The 21264-nt window shown below is 57.8% G+C and overlaps 3 protein-coding genes across 8 annotated transcripts; 1 reads left to right on the top strand and 2 right to left on the bottom strand.

The window, feature by feature from the left end:
* Positions 1–4416: 4416 nt before the first annotated feature.
* On the bottom strand, positions 4417–9483 carry ISG20L2 (interferon stimulated exonuclease gene 20 like 2). Of its 2 annotated transcripts, none has more exons than XM_023247931.2 (4): positions 9331–9483; positions 7953–8801; positions 5962–6162; positions 4417–5263 (listed from the first exon to the last, which is right to left on the bottom strand). In XM_023247931.2, the coding sequence occupies exons 2-4, from the start codon at positions 8682–8684 to the stop codon at positions 5150–5152; spliced, it is 1047 nt and encodes a 348-aa protein (XP_023103699.1). In that variant the 5' UTR covers positions 8685–8801; positions 9331–9483; the 3' UTR covers positions 4417–5149. The 2 variants fall into 2 exon arrangements, with proteins under 2 accessions (XP_023103699.1, XP_023103698.1); XM_023247930.2 differs by having other exon boundaries at positions 7953–8920; positions 9331–9468.
* Positions 9484–9720: 237 nt separating this feature from the next.
* On the top strand, positions 9721–16784 carry METTL25B (methyltransferase like 25B). Of its 3 annotated transcripts, none has more exons than XM_023247929.2 (8): positions 9721–9991; positions 13149–13273; positions 13376–13562; positions 13998–14060; positions 14316–14459; positions 14909–15390; positions 15969–16153; positions 16527–16784. In XM_023247929.2, the coding sequence occupies exons 1-8, from the start codon at positions 9881–9883 to the stop codon at positions 16646–16648; spliced, it is 1419 nt and encodes a 472-aa protein (XP_023103697.2). In that variant the 5' UTR covers positions 9721–9880; the 3' UTR covers positions 16649–16784. The 3 variants fall into 3 exon arrangements, with proteins under 3 accessions (XP_023103697.2, XP_003999667.2, XP_006943130.2); XM_003999618.6 differs by having other exon boundaries at positions 9724–9991; positions 13370–13562; XM_006943068.5 differs by having other exon boundaries at positions 9825–10505; positions 13370–13562.
* MRPL24 (mitochondrial ribosomal protein L24) lies at positions 16738–20946 on the bottom strand. Of its 3 annotated transcripts, none has more exons than XM_023247939.2 (6): positions 20923–20946; positions 18213–18455; positions 18041–18136; positions 17732–17835; positions 17330–17460; positions 16738–17232 (listed from the first exon to the last, which is right to left on the bottom strand). In XM_023247939.2, the coding sequence occupies exons 2-6, from the start codon at positions 18393–18395 to the stop codon at positions 17096–17098; spliced, it is 651 nt and encodes a 216-aa protein (XP_023103707.1). In that variant the 5' UTR covers positions 18396–18455; positions 20923–20946; the 3' UTR covers positions 16738–17095. The 3 variants fall into 3 exon arrangements, with proteins under 3 accessions (XP_023103707.1, XP_023103705.1, XP_023103706.1); XM_023247937.2 differs by lacking the exon at positions 20923–20946 and adding an exon at positions 20790–20877; XM_023247938.2 differs by lacking the exon at positions 20923–20946 and adding an exon at positions 20714–20839.
* Between the last annotated feature and the right edge of the window lie 318 nt (positions 20947–21264).

Here is a 21264-nt window from a genome sequence, read left to right as displayed (position 1 = left end):
GGTCTCTGAGCCTGCAGCGGGCACCCGCGGGTCTCTGACTCGCATCCAACAGCTTAGCCTCTCGGGGCCGCAGCTCCTTGGGCTCCAGCACACCCCCGCCTCCGTCTGCAGCCCACCCGGCCCCGACCATGTAAACTCTCCACTTCTCTATGTGGACTGCCCAAAGAGTGAGGCCAGAAAGAGCCAGGATAGCCAGCAAGTGCAAACTCAGGTTCTGACGTCACCCAGGACCTCTGCCCTTTCTTGCGAACTCCGTCAGCTCACTCTCTTGTCTCCATGGCTGTGCCAAAAGTCTGTTCCCTGGTTTGTGGCCCATGCTCTGCTTGGACTTAGTAAGCCATCCAGGTCACCAGGTGCTGCCTGGGAACATACCCATCGGCCCCACCCTTGCCTCTTTCTTTTGGTCCCAGAAGACAAGTCACCCCTGTTCCTGGACGAGGCTAACCTCAAGACGCCATCTCCTCAGTCTTTTGGGACCTGCTGTAGTGCCCATCTTCCTCAGCACTTGTGGTCCACGGCTTTGCTGGCAGCATCTTCAGACTGCTCTCCAGATCGCCGCCCTCCAGATGCCTCCGGATTGCCACCCTCCAGATCCCTCCAGATCACCACCCTCCAGATCCCTCCAGATGCCTCCGGATCACCACCCTCCAGATCCCTCCAGATCCCTCCAGATCACCACCCTCCAGATCCCTGTGGATCACCGCCCTCCAGATGCCTCCGGATCGCCGCCCTCCAGATGCCTCCGGATCGCCGCCCTCCAGATGCCTCCAGATCACCACCCTCCAGATCCCTGCCCTCCAGATCCCTCCAGATCACCACCCTCCAGATGCCTCCGGATCACCACCCTCCAGATGCCTCCAGATCGCCACCCTCCAGATCCCTGGAGATCCCTCCAGATGCCTCCAGATCACCACCCTCCAGATCCCTCCAGATCCCTCCAGATCCCTGCCCTCCAGATGCCTCCAGATCACTGCCCTCCAGATGCCTCCGGATCGCCGCCCTCCAGATGCCTCCGGATCGCCACCCTCCAGATCCCTCCAGATCACCACCCTCCAGATCCCTCCAGATCCCTCCAGATCACCACCCTCCAGATCCCTCTGGATCACCGCCCTCCAGATCACCACCCTCCAGATCCCTGCCCTCCAGATCCCTCCGGATCACCACCCTCCAGATGCCTCCAGATCGCCACCCTCCAGATCCCTCCAGATGCCTCCAGATCACCACCCTCCAGATCCCTCCAGATCCCTCCAGATTGCCGCCCCACCTCTCCCCGCCCCCACCGCAGACGCTGCTCAGATGAAAGGCACCAAATTGATACAAATAACAGGCCCTTTCCTTGGCTCTCATCTTACTGGTCCTCTGTGTGGTGTCTGATACCATCCCCTCCCTCCTGGAAAGCCTCCTCTGGCCCATCTGATGGCCTCCCTTAGGCCTTCCTCCGGGGCTTGTAGGAACAGCATCCCCAAGCCTCTGGTCTTGACCTCGTGCTCTCCTTTGTACACTTTTCTATGTGACGCCCTCACCCCCATCCGAGGCGCCCCCCGCTGTTGCCCTGTCGTCCCTAAGCTGCCCCCCCCCCCCCCCCCCCCCCCCCCCCCCCCCCCCCCCCCCCCCCCCGCTGAGCTGCAGTCTGGTGTCTTCTGAGTCAACCCAAGTCGGCCTCCTCAGAAGCCCGCTCTTCTGCCCGCCGCACGCACCACCCTCACGGCTGACGGCACCACTGTCTCTTCCTGCAGCTCAGAAAGAGCAAGACAGCCTCTGATCTTCTCGCCCTGCTCTCTGGGCCACACTGATTCCACCTCCTCAGGGACGCTCAGGTGCACCCTCCTGCCTCATGGACCCAGGCCTCGGTCACCGCTCACCCGGGCTCGTCCACAGAACCCCTCTCCTGAGAGGCCCTTCTCCAATCCTGCTTCCATCTGGCTGCCAGCAGCGTCTTCCTAAAACACAAATGTGACCACATCACTCCCCAGCTTTAAATCCCACAACGGCCCCGGACAGCTTGCCACTGAAATGGATTTACTGGTGTCTCTTTTTCAGACTGTAAGCAGCTGGGGGACAAAGGCCACACCGTTTCCCTGGGGTCTGCCACAGGACCTGCACACAGCAGGTGCTTCGTCGATATCCGAGCAGGATTCCAAGTCTCATCAGGTGCCGCCCGGACGGGTTAAGAGCGGAGTAGGGCAGTGGCTAAGAGCGGAGGCTTCAGGCACAGCTGGCAGGTCCGAGTGCCAGCGCCAACCCCCAGCTATTTGGCCTGGGCGCGATTTATCGTTTGTCAACCTAGGCTTCCTTGAGAGCTGTCCTAGAACAGCACCGCCTACCTTCCCGAGAATGGCACAGTGTGCCTCCAGGACTTAGCACAGTGCCCAACGCAGGGACACAAAGACCAGGGGCTGTTGTCATTATTATCGATGGCAACCATTAGTTACCCATCAGGGGTAGAAAAGAATCTCAGGATCTTGATGCTGGAGTCCTTAAGCCCCAGAAGGAAACCGACAGCCACCAATGCGGAATGCGGTGAAACCAAACTTGAAACATGTTATCAGTAACTTGTATCAGTATCAGTATCAGTATCAGTACAGGGTAACTTGCTCTTCTGCCATGGGCTGAGGGCTTGCTCTGCAGAGTAAACGCAAGTGCTCTGTGAGCAACAGTGTAGACAGAAGATACACAGTGCAGACAGGACATACTCGCAGACACACCTGGCGTATTTCACACCTGCGTATGGTCTCTCCCAACACGGACTCGGGCTGACGTACCTTGGGGCAAGTTCATAATTACAGTCCTGTTGTGCTTCCCTATTGTCAGCTGTAATCATCTGTTAAACCAGGAATCAAACGACTCCTCCTTGCAGCCTTCGCTGCGGCCATCAGTGGAGACAGGGCGGCACGATCACCTCAAATTCCCACACACGCCGCCCTGCCCCTATTGAGAACCGCTTCGCTAAGGTTCAGGCCGTTGAGACGACGTTGGCAGGGTCCACTTCTCACGCGCTGCCGTTTGCTGACCTCACCCACAGAAGGGGTCCCTGAATCAGAACACGTCCTTCCTCTATGAAGAGAAGGCATTGGAAGAGCTCGTGTTTTGCCGCAGTTCAGGCAAAACGCTTGCTGATTGGAATTCGGGCAGCAATCTGCAAGGGGCTGGCCACCCTCTTGGAGGAAGCCAGGCCCCTGGGGACAGAGGAGCAGAGAAGGAAGGGGACTTAAGGAGGCACCCTTGCAGGGCAAGCTGGGCTCTACCCAGAAAGTGTGAGGAGAGAAAATGCTGAGGAAAACGGTCACAAGGTCCTCTGGTCCCCAGGTTCTTCGTGGTGAGCAGAAGACAGCTCTTTCCAGCGTTAACCGAGACCAGGTGCCTTTCAGGACATGGGGGTGCGGTGGGGTGGAGAGGAAGTGCAAGGGTCAGCTGCTGTTTACCCAGACACCCACAAGGCCAAGTCCAGCCGACGTGTACCCCCCAAACTGAACTCAACTGAGATTTTTCGTCGTCTCCCGCCTTAACTGATTAAAACGTAACTAAGACTTGCTTTCAGCGTATTCCCGGTTTTGGGCGCGGCCCTCCTAGATCATTCCCACCTAGACCTAGAGGTGTGTGTGAGGGCGCCTGGTACGTCTCTGCGGTGTCACAGACGTTCCGTGTGTCAGGCTCAGCAGGAACCAACTTGCTCTGAGCTCCAGAGCTGCCCGTGCAAGCGGGTCCCGCGGTGCAGGACAGGACGGCAAGGCCGCGTCTGAAGTCCGGGCTGGCTGCAGGAAATCCCCTTCTACCGGCAGCCGTGACCGTAGCCCTGCCCCTGGAGCCAAAGCAGCCACTCGAGGGGCACAAGCCACACAAGAGTGTGGAGGCCGCACTCTCTCAAGACTGTGCACAAAGCAATCCCACACACGAGGTCAGACCCGTGACTCACCTTCCCGGGAGGGCGTGTGCCACCGAGGAAGCGCTGGCAGGACCGACCAGGCTGGCGTCACCCAGCACCCTCCCGCCCCTGCTCCGTCCCTCCCGCGTGCCCACCCTGGATCGCTCCACTGGTCACACACCCGTGTGTGAAGGTGTCTGCGTGGCTTGGGGCACCGCTGCAGGCGTGCTCGATTCATGGTAGGGGTGGGGTGGGGACCGGGCACCAGAGCACACGGGCCACACACGAGGGCTTAGTCGGTGCTTCCTGGTGACTTCTGGCCAAAAAGGGCCCAGTTAGGGCCATCCACAGAGATCCCGGACCCCTCACAGAATCACAGCCCTGTGAGACCTTGTCACAGAGACTTTTTTCAAATAGGCTCTACGCCCAACGTGGGGCCTGAACTCACAATCCCGAGATCTAGAGTTGCACGCTCTAACAACTCGAGCCAGCCGGGCGCCCCACCTGGTGACAGAGCTTTTTAGCGTAAACTGGAAAAGAAAACAGCACACGAGTGTTTTTCCATTATAAAAATTTATCAAGGGAATAATTTGAGTCCTTAAAGATTTGTTTTAATGAAGTAAAAGACTAAAAACCATGAAAACACTTTAAGTTCTTTTCTAACCTACCAAGTGGGATCTAAATTAAATAAATCCTCTAACGCTTTAGGAGAGACGTTGCTTTCCAAAATCAGAAAAATTGATCTCCAAGTCCCACTCTCCTACCCCTAAGAACTGAACCTCACCAGGGATGGCTCCCCTAAGGACGGGCGCTATGTCTCCGATGCAGACAAGGCCAAGGGCAGAGTCTGTGACACGCGGTGTGACCAGCCAACCAGCGCACTTCTGACCGCGAAAGAGGGCACTGCTATTTACGTGAGGACCAAAGGCATAAAACGGACATGCGGCCACCCTAGTGATAAGGCAGTTTGGGAAACGGTTCCCAGTATGCCCCGCCCCTCGAAGTCAAAAGGCCCGCCTGGAGCCAAGCACCTGGGACCTGCAGTTAGCACCATTTAGGAGGGAAACAGTCCAGGGCTGGTCCTGACACGGGGGCTTCCTCCCTCGCGGGATTCTCAACCAGACACGACACGACACCGGAGGTGAAATTTCAATGAAGACTAAGTCTGGGGTGGAGCCGGTCTCTCCCGGTTGGGGCAGCGAGCCGGGCCGCTGTCCAGTCCTGCTGCCCGGTCCTCCCGGGCACGGTGCTGCTCTCCACCTCTCGTCACCGGTGCCTCCGCGGCCGCTAGTCCTTTGGGGGATTCTGGGCCAGGTGCTGTTCCCACTCGACTTCAACCAACTTGTACAGCTCCATGGTGGCCTGAGCGTCTTCCACGGAGGAATGCCCGCTTTTCCCAACCTGGACGCCGGAGGAAGAGAAGAACGTGAAGCCACAGAGAGAGACTACGGCTTTCCTTCCCAACTGGCTCTCCGCGGCCCCCGGGGTGCAGGTGCTTCTGCAGAGTCTGTGGGCTGCCAAGGCCGAACTCCGGTGGGGTCTAGTCCCCACCCCATCTCAGAGGCTCCACTCCCACCCTAATGGCTCAGCCCTTCCTGTGGACGCAGGTGCTCGTCGGTCTACGCCCGGCCAGCACAACGCACCAGATGGCCACCAGGCCTTCCGAATCTTCCAGCTTCCCCAGTGCCTAACCACGCTCTACGCGACGCGTGGCCCCTCCTCCTCCGGCCAGGCAGGCCGCCCTCCTCTGAGTGCAGACGCGTAGACCACGCAGGGGGTCCCGGCACCCACTCTGCGGACTTCTGGACACCACCACGTGCTCTCCTCTCTTCCTCTCTTCTCAGTTAGGGCTATGCACCCACCTGAAGGCTCTTCCCTGTCCCGAGCACCCTCTGTGATGCTCTGGGACGGGAGCTGTCACCCCACGTACAGATGGAAAGTCTACCGGGCCCCTTGGTCCAAAGCTCTTCCCGTCAGAGCCGCCCGCCCACACCTCTCTACAACCAGAGCAATTCTGGGGCCAGAGCCTGGAGCAAGGCCGCACGGAGGGCGCCCCCAGCGTCCAAGCCACGGGCCTGGCTGCACTGGGGAGACACTACCTGGATGTCCCGGTTCAGAAGCTTCTTGGTGAGACACTTGAGGGACACGGTGGCGTTCTCTGGGCACTCGGCCTTCCGGTTGAGGGGAGGGATGTGGGAGGTGTCGCGGGTGAGAGACTTGGGGTGGGAGTACTGAAGGGCTTTGAAGTCGTTGTGGATGGCATGCCCCACCACTATCTTCCCTGCGAGGATCTTCAAGATCTGAAACAGGAACAGAGGCGGCGCTGGCGAGGAGGCGCGAAGCCCCTGCATCCTACAAGCCCAACGTGGCCATGGGTCCTTCTAGGCCCTTTTCTCCAAGTGCTCACCCGGCTCATCCTTGAAACGCCCTCTCCCACCAGGCTTCTTCCACCCGAGGCCCAGCTCCACGCCCCGAGGTGAAAGCAGCTACCACCCAAGACGACCCCGCCGCACGACGCCGGTAACCCCGTCCGGACTTACATCCCCAACGGCTCCTTATCTTCTAACTTCCATCCCAGCAACAGACCGATTTGCCTCCGTCCCAAATCACACTCACGCCTGAGATGCTCACGTAACTATCCAGGCTGGTTCTGGCTCGCTACGTGAAGACCTTTGACCCCTACCATATGCTGGCCTGAGACACGAGGCTTGGACAGATGGGGTCAGAGATGGGCTCCAGGGAGGTGACAGAAGCCCCAAATTGTACACCAAGTTACGTACATGGGGGTTTTTTTTTGGGGGGGGGGCGGGGAGGGCCTATGGTTTCCATCCGACTCTGGAAGGTCCTACGAGCTACAAAAGCTTCCGAACCTCTTGCAGACTAAGTCCGCGTGCGCCAGCCCCCGGCCTTCAGCTCTCCCCACTCACTCACCAGCCGCCCTGGAACCTTATTCCCGTGAGCCTCAGAAGCAAAGACCTTCTCGTCACCGCAGGATCTTAAAGCGTGAGGGCAAACCGGCAACGAGGACAACCAAAGAATACGCCACCAGCTCTGAAGGCCGTTCCCCCGACGGGTCCCGAACGGGTTGTGAACAAGAACTAAAGCGCCCTGACTGGGACACGGCCGGCAGGAAGCCCCGGAAGCGGCAGACCCTGTGAACGGGGCTCTCGGCCCGGCCTGAGCGCTGGGGGATCACTTTAGGACGAGAGCCCCGCGGGAGCGCCACGAGCCAGGCAGGTGCGGGCTCCTAAGGGCACTCTGCGCCCCGCCACACCCTCCCCACCTTCCGCCTCTCCCAAGCGCGGCTCAGGGGTGCCCTGGTGCGCAGGCTCAACTCCTCTCGGGTTCTTTCTAAGATCCAGCCCCCTCCCCTCTGCTGAACCGCCTCCAACTGACTGCAGGCGCATGAAGAACACCAGCGGAACAGAGCGTCCAGAGAAAGCAAAGAGCAGGGGGTTGAAGTGGCAGAGAAGTGGACCAAGAGCGCCCTCTGGAGGCCTCCCACGACCAGCTGGCTTCCTCTCCTTCACCTCAGGTTCACCTTCCTTTTCCCGTCCCTCTGTGGAGCTCCCTGTGGCCGGGCCGGTGAGGAGGCTTGCTCCGCGAGCGAGGTGAGAACCCGACACGACAGCCCTGTGTCGTCTGTCGCAGCTGTCGCTTCGGCACACCCGACCCAGGTACGCGAGTCACCCCTGCTCCCACCAAAACCACCAGCACCTCCCACGCTAGGCAGGAAGCCCTCCCCACTCTCCCCGAAGAGATGGAGCGTTTCTCCACCCCCCCCCCATCCGCTCCTGGGGCTCTGTCCCTCAGTGGTTACTTCTCTGTACGGATTCCCAGTTCCCCAGACAAGGATTCGACCGGAGAGCGAACAGTCTCAGCCAACCGAGTTCCCTCCACCAGCTAACTGTAGCTTTCTGGACTCCCACCCTCTGCCCCAGCAGGAAGCCCTCTTCCCGTGGCGATCCACTCCCTCCTTCCCTCCTCCCCATCCTCTGGCGCCTTCCTAGAGTGACATCCTTTGCTGAAAAAATGACGCGGACCTCAGCCCACCGGCCTCGCCACTACCATCGGACCCCAAGCCTCTCACCTGGCTCCGAGCGACCTTGAAGGGTGTGGCATTCACCATGTGCTGCTTCCGGATGCCACTCCATCTGGTCCGGTAGTCCACGATGTGGCAGGGGGGGAGGACGTACTCATCATAAAGCACATCTCCGTGGTAGTTGACGATGCTACATCGAGCCAAGGAACTGACGTGCCCCTTGGGTCCTGTGCCCACCATCTCACAGTCAATCGCCACCATTTTCCCTGGTGTCTTCTGCGACGCTCCGGAGCATTTATTCTCCAAATGAGATTGGGTGGAGTTCTGTGGGGCGTTTTTCTGAGTAGGGTTCTTCTGGGGACCCTTCTTCTGGGAGCGAGCTGGGTGGCTCCTAGTCTTTGGAAGAGCACTCTGGAATTCCCCCAGCAAATCTACTTTGGCCACGACAGACCCAGCCTTCTGTGAAGGGGCAGGGGTCAGCCAAGGCACCGCAGCTTTCCTGTCCAGGGGCTGCTCTGGTCCGCTGCTGGAGGCGGCGGTCTTCTTCTTTGGAAGGTGAGAGACCTTCCAAGTGCCATCCACCCTAGGAGCTTCCCCTTTCTTCGGAGGGTCTGGGTGCAGCTTAGGCACCTTGCTAGGGTGCTGGTTCTTCTTATTCAGAAAACCTCTCCGTTCCAAGAACCTCCTCTTCTTGACAAATTTTCGGTGCTTGGCATTCCCCTCTAATGCCTTTTTGGGGGGAGGTTCACCGAAATCCAAATTGAGGAGTAAGGTAGACATGAGGACAGTGGACGGCGGGAGAGCAGTTGCGAGGAGCGGCTTACTGACGACAGGAAGATAGAGGCCTCATCTTCTGCTGAATCCCACAGGCCAACGTCTGGAGGTCTGTAGGACACCCTGGGGAAGAGAGTAATCCTGACAACGGAGCCCATAGGCTCCGTGAAACAGTAAGACCCATCTCCGGACGACTTAAAGCTGGAAAGACATCAGAGCGACCGCCCAGAACAGGTACGAATCTGTAATGTGAAATAATGTCAGGGGCACGGTCTGCGCCAGGAAGCTTCGGTTCTAGCGCGGCCCCACAATTCACCAGCCACAGGGTCTTGAGAAGGCCACTTCCCCCTCCCAAGAGCTCAGTCTCGTTCGCACCCGGAGGGGGCTGACCACCTCGAACTCTGCGTCTGGAAAGCCAGAACAGTGGAGCTGTACCATCCGCCCGCGAGGGCCTCTGGATTACCCAGGCATCCCCGCGCGGCTCCAGGCGGGGGACCACCACACGCGTCTCACGCCGGTCCTTCTCCCGACAAAGGCCCTCTGACCACACACACCCGCTGGGTGAACCGAGGCTTAGGGCGCCCTACGTCGGCAGGCACGCCGGGGGTCCCCGCCACCGAGAGCGACCCCCCCCCCCCGCGCCCACACCTACCTCCTCGCCGGCCCAGCTAAGAGCGGAAGCGCCCGGAACCGGAGGCGGAAGTCGGCGCGCGCCGGCGAGGCCCGGGCCGGCAGGCGCGCGGGTTGGACCGCGCCGGGGGCCGACGCGCACGCGCCCGCAGCGCCCCCGCCTCCGGGAGGGAGGCCAGGGACTCCGAGCGCGTGGGCAGCGGCAGCGGCGGCGGCGGCGGCGGGGGCGGCGTGGGCGGGATGCGCTCCCCGGCCCCTCTAGCCCCGTGGAGGTACAACTCGAAGGCAGCGAGGCCGAGCCCCGGGGGAGGTACCGCCCCCACTTCCGGGGGAGGAGGGAAGGGCGGGCCTGGGCGCCGCGCCACGCCTCTGTGACGTAGTGCGCGGCGCCCCGCCCCAACCCACCCCACGTGTGCGCGACGCCGCCCGCTTGGCGCTGGGGAACGTCGGGACCTGTGACGTCAGGGGACGCATTCCGTCTTCCGCCCCAGCCGCAGGCCCCCCGCGGGGCACTGACCCTGGCTCCCCACTCGGCTCGTTCTCGCTCCTGACGCCACCAGCTGGACCCCGGGATGCCGGGCGTCTCCGCCCGCGGCCTCTCTCACGAGGAGAGGAGGCAGCTGGCGGTGAACCTCACCCGTGTGCTGGCGCGCTACCGTCCCATCCTGGACGCCTACATCATCGTGAGGCCACAGGGGTGTGGGCGGGGTGCTGCCGGTTGTGCGGTTGGCTGGGTGCCCGTGGCAGGGGCAGAACCTGGAGAGGTGGCTTCTACTCTCTTTTTTTCTATGGGTTTCGGTCTGTGGTCTGTACAAGAAAGGGTTAAAACTGGGGTTACTCCCTCCCGGTTTTTGAGTTGACATACGTATTAATATTTCTAGTATCTCGCTGGTTTCTCTAACTTTCCCAAGTCCAAAATAAAATGCGTGAACAACAGAGCCACGCTGCAGCTACGTTGAGCTCCCCCAGGAACCTGTGAGGTGTTCCAGGAACACACAAGTTCATTGATCCGAGCTTTGCATAAAGTCCTGGTTTAGTAGCCTACTGGACAGCCACAGCTTTGGAATCAGACCGGCTTGACTGCCTGCTTTACTGTGTTAGATGGAGGCGTTATTAAGAACTCCCTGCCACCTGTTTCTCAGCTGTAATAGGGATCCCTGCCTGAAGGATCCTTATGAAGAATGAGTGAGATGATGTGTAAGTGGCACCAGCATCCACTGAATCGTTCAGCCCCCCCAAGCCCAGAAGCCATTATTGATTCAATTCTTGCTTTTATTGATCAACAGTCCAGTTCTTCAAAGCGTCCTGTTGCCTCTACCTCCAGAACAGATACTAAATTCACCCTTTGTTTCCACCTCCATTGCTACCACCCTGGGCCAAGCTACCATCATCTCTCTCCTGGACTCCTTCCTAACTGATCTCTGTGTTCACTTACTCTCCATAACCACTTCTTCATAAAGCAGCTTGATCCTTGTAAACTGGGAATCCCGGGTGCCTGGGTGGCTCAGTCAGTTGAGTGGCTAACTCATGATCTCATAGTTGGTGGGATGGGGTCCCGAGTCAGGCTCTGAGTCAGTGCTCTGAGTCAGTCCCGAGTCAGTGCTGACAGCGCTGAGCCTGCTTTGGAATCTCTCTCCGTCCCTCTCTGTCCCTCCCCACCCGGACCCAGGTATGCACATGCAGTCTCTCTCAAAATAAATTTTTTAAAAATGTAAGTTTGATCAGGGCACCTCGCTGGCTCAGTCCGTAGAGTTTGCTACACTCTTGATCTTGGAGTAGTAAGTTTGAGCCTCACGTTGGTGTCAAGTTTACTTGAAAAACACGTAAATCTGATCGAGACACTGCCTTGCTTCCTAGGTGCTTTGATGAAATCTTAACTCCTTACCATTATCGAAAAAGTGCTACATGATCTGTCCCCTGCTGCCTTTTGAAGGCTAGCACATTCATCGTCTCCCACATTGACTCTACTACACCTATACTGGCCTGATTTCTGCTCTGTAAATATGGCAGGCCTCTGGGCCTTTGCACTTACTGGTCAGCCTGGAATGCTTTTCCTCCACAGGAAGGCGAAAGAAAACAGTGATTAAGGGCAAGAACTGGAGTCCAGTTGGTTTCAGATTCCAGCTCTGCTGCTTACTAGCTTTTTGACTTGGGCAAGTTCCTTAACAGCTGTGTGTCAGTTTCCTTCTCTGGAAAATGCCAAGTAAAAATAGTACTTATCTCATAGGGTTGTTTGAAGATTAAATGCATTAATACATGGAAAATGCTTGGGACAGTGCCTGGTATATTAAAATATCTTATGAGTGTTTGCTATGACCTGAGTTTTTTTTTTTTTATCGAGGTATAATTGATATGTAACTTTGTATTGGGGGTATAACACAGTGATTTGATATTTGTGTTGCAAAATGATCACCATGGTAAGTGTAGTGAAACACCCTTCACCTCTCAAGTTACCTTTATTGTGAGGAGAACTCCTAAGGTCTGCTGTCATCAACTTGCAAATATGCAGTCCATCATCGTTAGCTGTGGTCACTTTGATGTACGTTACGTCTCCATGATTTATTTATTTTTACAACTGGAAGTTTGTATTTTTTGACCCTCCTCACCCATTTCGCAAGCTCCCCAGACCAGTGTTCCGTCCGTACTCTCAAGCTCCATTGTGTTACCGTTTTCATTAGTGTTTGATCGTCTCTGTGGCACTTGACGTTACCTGAAATTATTTTTTTTACGTAAACTCTGCGAGAGCAAGAATCTTGTCTGGTTCATTGTTGTGTCCTCTGAGCCTAGACTAGAGCTTGGTGTGTAACCAAAGCTCCAGAATTTGTGTTGAACAAGTGAACAAATAAAAACGCCCTGGGATAACATCTGGCATATAAAGTGTGTGATGCATATAATGGTAGATTACTTTTTTAATGTGTTTATTTTTGAGAGAGAGAGAGAAGGGGAGAAAACAGGAGCGGGGTGGGGGCAGAGAGAGAGAGGGACAGAGGATCTGAAGCAGAGAGCCCGACATGGGGCTTGAACTCACCAACCATGAGATCATCTGAGCCGAAGTCAGATGCTTAACCGCTGAGCCACCCAGGTGCCCCGTGGTGGATTTTTTTGTTTTTTTTTTAAGTTGTTTTTCTGAGAGAGAGCACAAGCAGGGGAGGGACAGAGAGAGAGGCTCCCAAGCAGGCTGCACGCTGTCAGCCCAGAGCTCCCATGACCTGAGCCAGAATCAAGAGTCAGACGCTTAACTGGCTGAGCCACCCAGGTGCCCGGGTAACAATGGTAGATTATCAAGCGGTGATGTGCTAATACCACACAGGTCAGTCACTGTGGTGTTGCAGATGCCGGTGAAGACACCATCCTTGCCCTTAAGCACAGTTGAGTAGAGAAAGCGGACACATCCATGAGTAGGGACGCTGCTACAAGAGAGGTGTCCCGGGGGTGCCTGGGTGGCTCAGTTGGTTGAGCGGCCGACTTCAGCTCAGGTCATGATCTCGCGGTCCGTGAGTTCGAGCCCCGCGTCGGGCTCTGTGCTGACAGCTCAGAGCCTGGAGCCTGTTTCAGATTCTGTGTCTCCCTCTCTCTGACCCTCCCCCGTTCATGCTCTGTCTCTCTCTGTCTCAAAAATAAATAAACGTTAAAAAAAATTAAAAAAAAAAAAAAAAAGAGGTGTCCGGGATGCCATCTGGGCTCCGAGGAAAGGGGAGGCAGGAGCAGGCTTCAGAGGAGAGGTGACTCGGAGGAGTAGGAGGCGCCTGCTGGCCGCAGCCAGTGGCCCTTCGTTGAGGACAGGGAAGGGCGGGAAGGGCAGCGGCCTATTGACTGCTCCCCTTCTCCCTTCTCCCGCAGGAGTTCTTTACAGACAACCTGTGGGGCACACTCCCTTGCTCGTGGCAGGAAGCGCTGGATGGACTGAACCCGCCACAGCTGGCCGCACAGCTGCTGGGGATGCCTGGGGAAGGGGAAGTGGTCAGGTATGGGCAAGAGGGGCCCCGTGCCGGGGGACCCAGGGTGTCACTGTCAGGATGCAATGGAGCTATTCACTGGGGGCCCGGGCTGGCCTATCGCAGGTACAGGTCGGTGTGGCCACTCACCCTGCTGGCCCTGAAGTCCACAGCCTATGCCCTGGCCTTTACCCGGACACCTGGGTTTCAGACCCCCTCAGAGTTCCTGGAGAACCCCAGCCAGAGCTCCCGCCTGACAGCCCCGTTCCGGAAACACGTCAGGCCCAAGAAGCAGCATGAGATCCGAAGGCTGGGAGAGGTGAGATGGCGGGGTGGGGAGTGGGGGGGGGGGGCAGGAGGACCCCTTAAGGCTGTGGGTTGCCAGGATGTGGGCACTTTGCACGGCCCGCAGGACCATCCTTGGCAGGCATGGTCTGGATGCTGGGTATTTTGTGCGTCCGCCCTCTCGACGGGTAGGTTGGTGGCTGTGTCTGAACCAAGGTCTTCCTATTCTCCACCTCCGCAGTCTGCTCAGGGCTTCATAGCAGCGCTGTCCTCCTTGTTCACGCTGAGAGGAGCAAGGAGAGGAGGCTGAGCCTGGGGTCAGCACCTCCCTTTCGGTTTCTCTATCTCGTGTTCGTGGCACCCCTGCCCTCTTCCTGTGCCCTCTGCAGCGCCTCCGCCCCTGTTGGGGGTGTTTGCCCTGGGAGCCAACACCCAGTGGCCAGGAGAGCTTTGTTCCCTCCTCTTGTAGTTGGTGAAGAAACTGAGTGACCTCACGGGCTGCACCCAGGTCGTGGATATAGGCTCAGGCCAGGTGAGTCAGACCCTTAACATTCTGGGTTTCAGGTCTGGGTGTTTCGTTGTTTGAGTCGTGGGGACAGAGAGCTGGAGGCAGGTCGTCAGGCTGCAGGCCCAGGGAAGCAGGTGCTGGGCAGTGGTGGAACTAGGCAGGGCAGGACTTGAGCCTCCTGGGGGCCCGGGACCCAGGCGTCCAGGTCACTGCTAGGGAGGCTGACAGCAGAGAGGCCGCTGGACGGGACCGTGTCCACCCTCCCTCTCGTGCCTCCAGGGCCATCTCTCCCGATTCATGTCCCTGGGGCTGGGGCTGACAGTGAAGAGCATCGAAGGCGATCGGAGGCTGGTGGAAAGAGCCCAGCGCCTGGACCGGGAGCTCCTGCAGGCCCTGGAGAAAGAGGAGAAGAGGAGCCCACAGGTCGGCCAGCTTTTCGTGCAGCCGGGGCTGCGGGACGAGGCCCCCTTGGCAGGCATTGGGCACCAAGGCCGACTCCTTTCTGTTTCTGGGATTGACGGCGTGATCCCCAATTCTGCTACCCCTTTGAGGGCCCCCCGTCACCCAAACCTCCTCATACCGTAAAAGCACTTTCTGGTTACAAAGTGCTTTCCACCCTGACGTGCGCTTCTCCCAGCCACCTGTGGAGCGGCCGGTCAGGTGTTCATTAGGCTCGTGACAGAGGGGAACCGGGACTCGCAGACGAGGAGGTTTGCAGTTGATGGTGATGGGCCCGAGTTCACCCAGCTCCCCCGTCCCCCGGTTCTCTCCCTCTTTGGGAAGGAGCGCAGGGGACACTCCCTTCCTGTGGCCGGAGGGGGCACAGGGACAGCAGACTTCCCACCTGCCTCTGTTCCGTCCTGCCTCCACAGGTAACCCGGGCCGGCCCTCGCCACTCCCCACACCACGTGGTTAGGTGGGTAGAGCCCACGGCCCTGTGCGAGGAGCTCCTGCTTCCCCTGGAGCCCTTGCCTCCGTGCGGGGCCCGCCTGCTGCTGACGGGCCTCCACGCCTGCGGGGACCTGAGTGTCGCCTTGCTGAGGCACTTCTCCTGCCCCGAGGTGGTGGCCCTGGCCTCGGTGGGCTGCTGCTACATGAAGTTGAGTGAGCCTGGCGGCTACCCACTGAGTCAGTGGGTCGCGGGGCTTCGTGGCTCCGAGCTGCCCTACAGGCTGCGGGAGGGGGCCTGCCACGCCCTGGAGGACTACGCCGAGCGGCTACAGAGAGCGGGCCCCGGGCTCCGCACCCACTGCTATCGGGCGGCACTGGAGACGGTCATCCGGGGCGCCCGGCCCGAGCTTCGACGGCCAGGCGTGCAGGGGATCCCCAGGGTCCACGAGCTCAAGATCGAAGAGTGAGGCTGGGGGGGGGAGGGCGGGGGGGGGGACGGGCATCACAGACTGAAGGTCTGATTTCCCTCCCATCCTCACTTGTTGGTGTGAACGAAAGATCTATGGGGCGTTGGGGGGGGGGGGGCTCAGTTAGTTTAGGCATCCGGCTCTTGATTTCCGCTCATGCGCATCATGATCTCTGTCGTGGGCAGAAGCCTGCTTGAGGTTCTATCTCCCTCTGCCCCTCCCCTCAAAAAAAACCAAACCACAAACAAAAGAAGATCTAAATGTGCCCAGGGAGTTGATTTTGAAGTCTGACCGGACAGCTTCTCAGAATTCTTTTAGAACCGAGTTGTCACTCTTTTGTCAGGGGACCGTCCAGGTCTTTAAGTGCTAAAACTATGGTCAGATCATTGTATAGATGATAAATTTGGGGACCAATCTGCTGCTGGACAGACAGTTCCTGGCCAGGGAAACTTAGGAAAATGCATACTAGGGTGGCAAACCCAGCAAAGCTGCCATCAGATCGGGAGCGTCCAGTCTGGGTGGGAGGGGAGGCTCCTGAAGCCAAACTGAGCATGGTCTGTGGCTGACCCCACAGATACGTGCAGCGGGGGCTGCGGCGGGTGGGGCTGGATCCCCAGCTGCCACTGAACCTGGCTGCCCTTCGGGCCCACCAGGCCCAGGAGAACCGAGTGGTGGCCTTCTTCAGCCTGGCCCTGCTCCTGGCCCCGCTGGTGGAGACACTGATTCTGCTGGACCGGCTGCTCTGCCTTCAGGAGCAGGGTGAGGGTGGCCCACAGCAAGGACCGGGAGCTTGGGGGGTGGGGGGGGGGCTGGAGCTCTGAGGCTCCTCCTTCCGGCCCCAGCCCCCCAGCCCTGCGGCGGGACTCAGACTAGCTGCTTCGGGTACCAGTGGGGTGGGAGATTTGTCTACGCACATTCCTGCTAAGTCGGGCTCATATCCCATCTTGCGTTTTAAGCAAGAACAACCCCAAGGGTGGGGTCGGTGTCTGGGGTACCCATATTCCTGGTAGAGAATTGGGTCTCTTAGACACCTCAGGCCCCCCCCGCACAGGGAAAGGGGCTGTGCCCACAGGCCTGGCAGGGAACAGCTGAGTTTGTGATTCCTCCCTGAGTAGCCCTGCCTTTCTTCCAGGCTTCCATGCTGAGCTCCTGCCCATCTTTAGTCCTGAACTGTCGCCCAGGAACCTAGTTCTGGTGGCCACCAAGAGTCCCCTGGGTGAGGCCTTCTCTCTTCTGGAAACTGAAGACAGCTGACGAACTCCATCTGGAGTTCACCCAGAGGACCAGCCTCCTAGCTTCCTGCAACCCTCGCCTCTCCCTCCCCATGTTAACGTAATACTACGTAAAGGTTTATTTTTAATTTATTAAATAAATGAAATCTTTATTTCTCTGCCACTTCTATTTTTCCACCCCCGCTCCCGCCAGCCTCCCTGACGGGTAGCGTCTCGTTACTCGGGTCTCCCAGAACCCGCAGGCCCTGTCCCTGTGGAGGCTGCCTAACTTCCACCCAGGCTGTCACAACGTAAGGACAGACACCCCTTCCTTCAGTCCCAGAAACAGGTGCGCTGGGTTAAGGTGCCGATCTAGCAGACGCCTGTGGGGGACCTCCTGGCTCTCTCTTGGTGTCTGAAGGAGAGGTGGCCTGGACCTTGGAGGCTAAGACAAGGAGGGGAGAAGCTGATCTCCAGCTGATTCCCAGGATCAGTACCAATAGACTTTCTTGTGTCTCCGCGTCTCCTGGATCCCCATCGCCTCCATCACCTCCTCCTCCAGTGTCTTTAAACGGGGCACGTAGGTTCTTTCTAGGGCATCTTCCACTGATGTGTCTTTGGGGCCATCTATTGAGCCAGAGGAAAGAAGATGGGTGGGAAATCCCCTCCCTCCCTCTCCTCCCACCACCCCGTCCCCGTCTTCCTGCCCCTCACCCAGCCTCACCAGTCCAGGTTTCAGGGACGATGCCATCAGCTCTGGGAAACTCAGGTTTGGGGATAATTCTTCCTGATCTTGTGGAGACACGTACCCGCTCTCCTGCCTCCGTGAATCTCCACTCCACGTCAGTGGGTTTCCTAGTGGACAGAAGAGATGAACCCAGCCTGGGAACCACGTCTTCCGGCTACGTGCCTCCCCAAAAAGTCAACGGCTGAAAACACGAAGGTCACCATCTTGCTGCTGCTATGTCTGTACTGGGGGTGACCCACAGGGGTCATGTCCACGAGAGGGATGGCCCCCTTCAATCTCCAGAACCTCCAACCCACCATTCCTTTTGTAGAAACGGGATCGACACTGATGCACACTCGCAGGGCGGGCAGCCCTCTGACCAGAGCCCCACGTGCTTGCCTGTCCACGGGATCCACGAGTTTGACCTGGCGGTGGAGCAGGGGTGCTTCACTGGGGATCATGGTTCCCCGGGAATCCACGGTCTTGCCCACATAACGGTAGTGCTGTCCAAAAGGGGGGGATATGAGAACCGGGGGTGTGAAAGGGGGCTCGCCCACCGCGGCTCGGGGCGTTCAGCCCAAGCTGGAAAACAAGGTCAGCTGTCTCACTGTCCCTGCAGCTCGTCTCCTGCCTCCCTAGGCTGCTCCGAATGCGGTGACAGAGGGGACAGGCTTCCTGAGCACCCCTGAGCGCCCCATCTTCACTCACCGTGTTCAGTCCCTCCAGGACCACCCAGTTGCGCTGCCGGATGACTTGGACCACTTTGCCTTGCTTCCCAGCATCCTTGCCTTCTAGGACCTCCACCTGCAGGAAGACAGGAGGGTCAGGGAGGGGGGCCCTCACCTAGCCCCCCCACCACTCCACCTCATCCAAAGCTCACCCTGTCCCCACAGAACAGATGCCATTCTTCATCCGAGACGGGCTCCACGGCCACCCGGCGCCGCCTGGTCCCCGGAGGGTTCTTCCTCTTGTCTGCAAGAGAGCCTGGGCGGCTCATCCCATAGCGGTAGTCGCGGGGCAGAGTGACCTTGGATGCCAAGGCCAGCAGGGCAGAGAGACGCATGGCTGGAGGCTGTGAGAAATCCCCTGGCCAGGGAGGATCCAGAAACCTTCCTCGTCAGCTCTGAAGGAGACAGAAAGAAACAAGCGGGCAAAGAACATTTTTTTTAAACACTTAGTCCCTTGCTCAAGGGATCTCATCTCACGGAGTCCTCACAGGATGCTATCTTCACTTCACGGATGAGGAAACAGGCTCAGTGACTTGCCCGCGGTTATAAAGCTACTACGTGAGAGAACTGACATTCAAGCCCACAACGTCCGAAGAGTCCAGAAAGAGGCCAGGGACCACGCGATCTAGTCACCCCTGAATCGAGTAGACCCAAACAGGGCTTGGCGCATAGCAGATACTTAATAAACAGTTACCAGGTCGATGCAGGAACAGTGGGATAGGAAAAACACAGGTAAATGGGACAAAAAAGAGGCACAAGGCCAAGGGGCAGGCATTTACAAGGAAAAACAGCAGAGATTAAAAAACAGTACTAAAATGTCCCTATGCCACTCGCAATTTCTGAACTCAGTCAGGAAATAACCACTCCTCCTCCCTAAGACAGCTTCTTTTCCAAAGGAAAAGGCCTCAGAAGCAGACTTTAGGATTACCAAGTCCTACATTTCCCAAATAAGTATATTTTCTAAGCCTCCCAATTTTGGATGATGGACTAAATCAGTTGGGGTGGTGAGAGAATGGAGGGCAAAAATAGTTAAGTGCTCCCATTTTTATTTATTTTTTTAAGAGCGAGCAAGCAGGGGAGGGGGGCCGAGGGAGAGAGAATCCCCAGCAGGCCCCACACTCAGCACAGAGCCCGATGCGGGGGCTCAATCCAAGGACTCTGAGATCGTGACCTGAGCTGAAATCAAGAGTCAGATGCTCAACGGACTGAGTCACCCAGGCGCCCCGTGAGTGCTTCCATTTACTGAGCACTTACTACCTGCCAGGTGCCATGCTGTTTTCCTGCATCATGCGCTACAGAAAAGGATTGAGGAGGGCATCTTTAATTCTATTTCAGAACCAAGAACAGAGTCTAACTTCAAAGCACAAAGAAAGTGGGGGATTCACCTTCGAATGCTCCCTCTCTGTAAAGAGAGCTTTCCTACTATTACTTTCTAATCTTATACTCTAATAAAACCTTTTGCCTGCTGCTCAAAAAAAAAAAAAAAAAAAAAAAAGTACAAATAAAGTGCACTCTAATGGCATAAAGAGCTGTGGGTTCTAGGGGCACCTGGGTGGCGCAGTCGGTTAAGCGTCCGACTTCAGCCAGGTCACAATCTCGCGGTCCGGGAGTTCGAGCCCCGCGTCGGGCTCTGGGCTGACAGCTCAGAGCCTGGAGCCTGTTTCCGATTCTGTGTCTCCCTCTCTCTCTGCCCCTCCCCCGTTCATGCTCTGTCTCTCTCTGTCCCAAAAATAAATAAACATTGAAAAAAAAATTAAAAAAAAAAAAAAAAAAAGAGCTGTGGGTTCTAGTCCCTGTTCCACCACCTTCCTCTATGATCCAAGGCAACCTAGCTTACAAGCTTGTGTCGTCATCCTCAAAACTTTACAGGGTTGTTGGAGCCATTCAAACTACGTTTAATATTTTATCAAAGTACAGAATAATGCGAATCGTATTATGACTTTTGGGCAAATTAAAAAATACATACTGTGGCACAGGCTTAAATATTTATGCGAAGGCAACAGGAAACAGCCAAAGTACTTGGCTGGAGCAAGGGCACTATCTGGGGGAGCAGTTACTGTCCATCTTGCTCCTTCCCCACGACCTTTATTTACATTTTCCCACTATGCGCCCTGGCGGGGATGGGGGGGGGGGGGACTGGTATATGTGAACCTTCGGAGTTTTCTTCTTTATACTTCTCAATGTGAAAAAGAAAGTGCCTATGTTATCTTCAATTAGCGTTGGCCTCAATGTTCCCGTGCGGATTCAACAAATACTTAGCACAGCTAGGTGACAGCCTTAGTGAGAGGAGCCTCACGGATTACTAGCGTCTGATCTTCCCGCCGCCCTGGGAGGGAAGCTGACAGGTGCGGGTACCCCAAGGTTCGTTCCCCAGACGAGGAAACCGGGCGCTGGGGGCTACAGGGCCTGCTCTAGTTCGCAGCTGCACAGGAGCAGGGCCAGTGTTCGGCCCCAGGACGCCAGCGGGGTCGCTGCAAAAGGCCAGGCGTCGGCCACTCTAGGTCTGCAGCTCCGGGAGGAGACCCCCAGAAGCCAGCCCCTAGGCCCTGCCCTCCTCTCCCGCACACCCTGCAGGGGCTGTCCCCGGGGGGCGGGGGGGGGGGGCTTCCGCGGCGTGGCCCGGGCCCCGGTTCCAACAGTCTTCACCACCCACCCGCTCCAAGCAGCCGGAGCAGAGCAATCCCGGGCGAGTCCAGGGCGGCCACCACCACCGAGCACTCAACGCTCACCTCCGCTTCGCGCCTCGCCCCACGTTGCCGTGCCCCCCCGCCCCCCAGCGGCGTCCGCACATGCGCCCTTCGCCCTGGTCCCTCGGCTTTCTGGGAAATGTAGTCTGAATGCAGAGCGGACGCTCAAACCAACCTCGCTCTGAAAGCCGGAAGTTGTAGTCCACCGCTACGGAGCGAGCTGGAAACAGGAAATTTGGTCGGGTAGGAAAGCAAGGAACACCAAGAAGCACGTCGGGAGTTGAAGGCAGGGCAGGATAGGTGCGGCGCTCGGCGCGTCTTTGCGCACGCTCTGCGTGGAGGCCGCTGGGAACCGTAGTTCTCAGAGAGGAGGGCTCCATTTTCTAGGGGATTGTGGCTTCCTGTTCAAAGCAGAGGGCTTCCCTTTCTAGGCTGGGCTGCGGCCAGTCCTCTGCCCGCGCGCCCGTCTGCAGCAGGGAACCGGGGCACACTAAGAAACTGTCCTGGGTTTTTTGCA

The sequence above is a fragment of the Felis catus genome, chromosome F1 (assembly GCF_018350175.1).
Source record: "Felis catus isolate Fca126 chromosome F1, F.catus_Fca126_mat1.0, whole genome shotgun sequence".
Taxonomy (NCBI): Eukaryota; Metazoa; Chordata; class Mammalia; order Carnivora; family Felidae; genus Felis; species Felis catus.
This window is presented reverse-complemented; position numbering and strand designations above follow the sequence as displayed.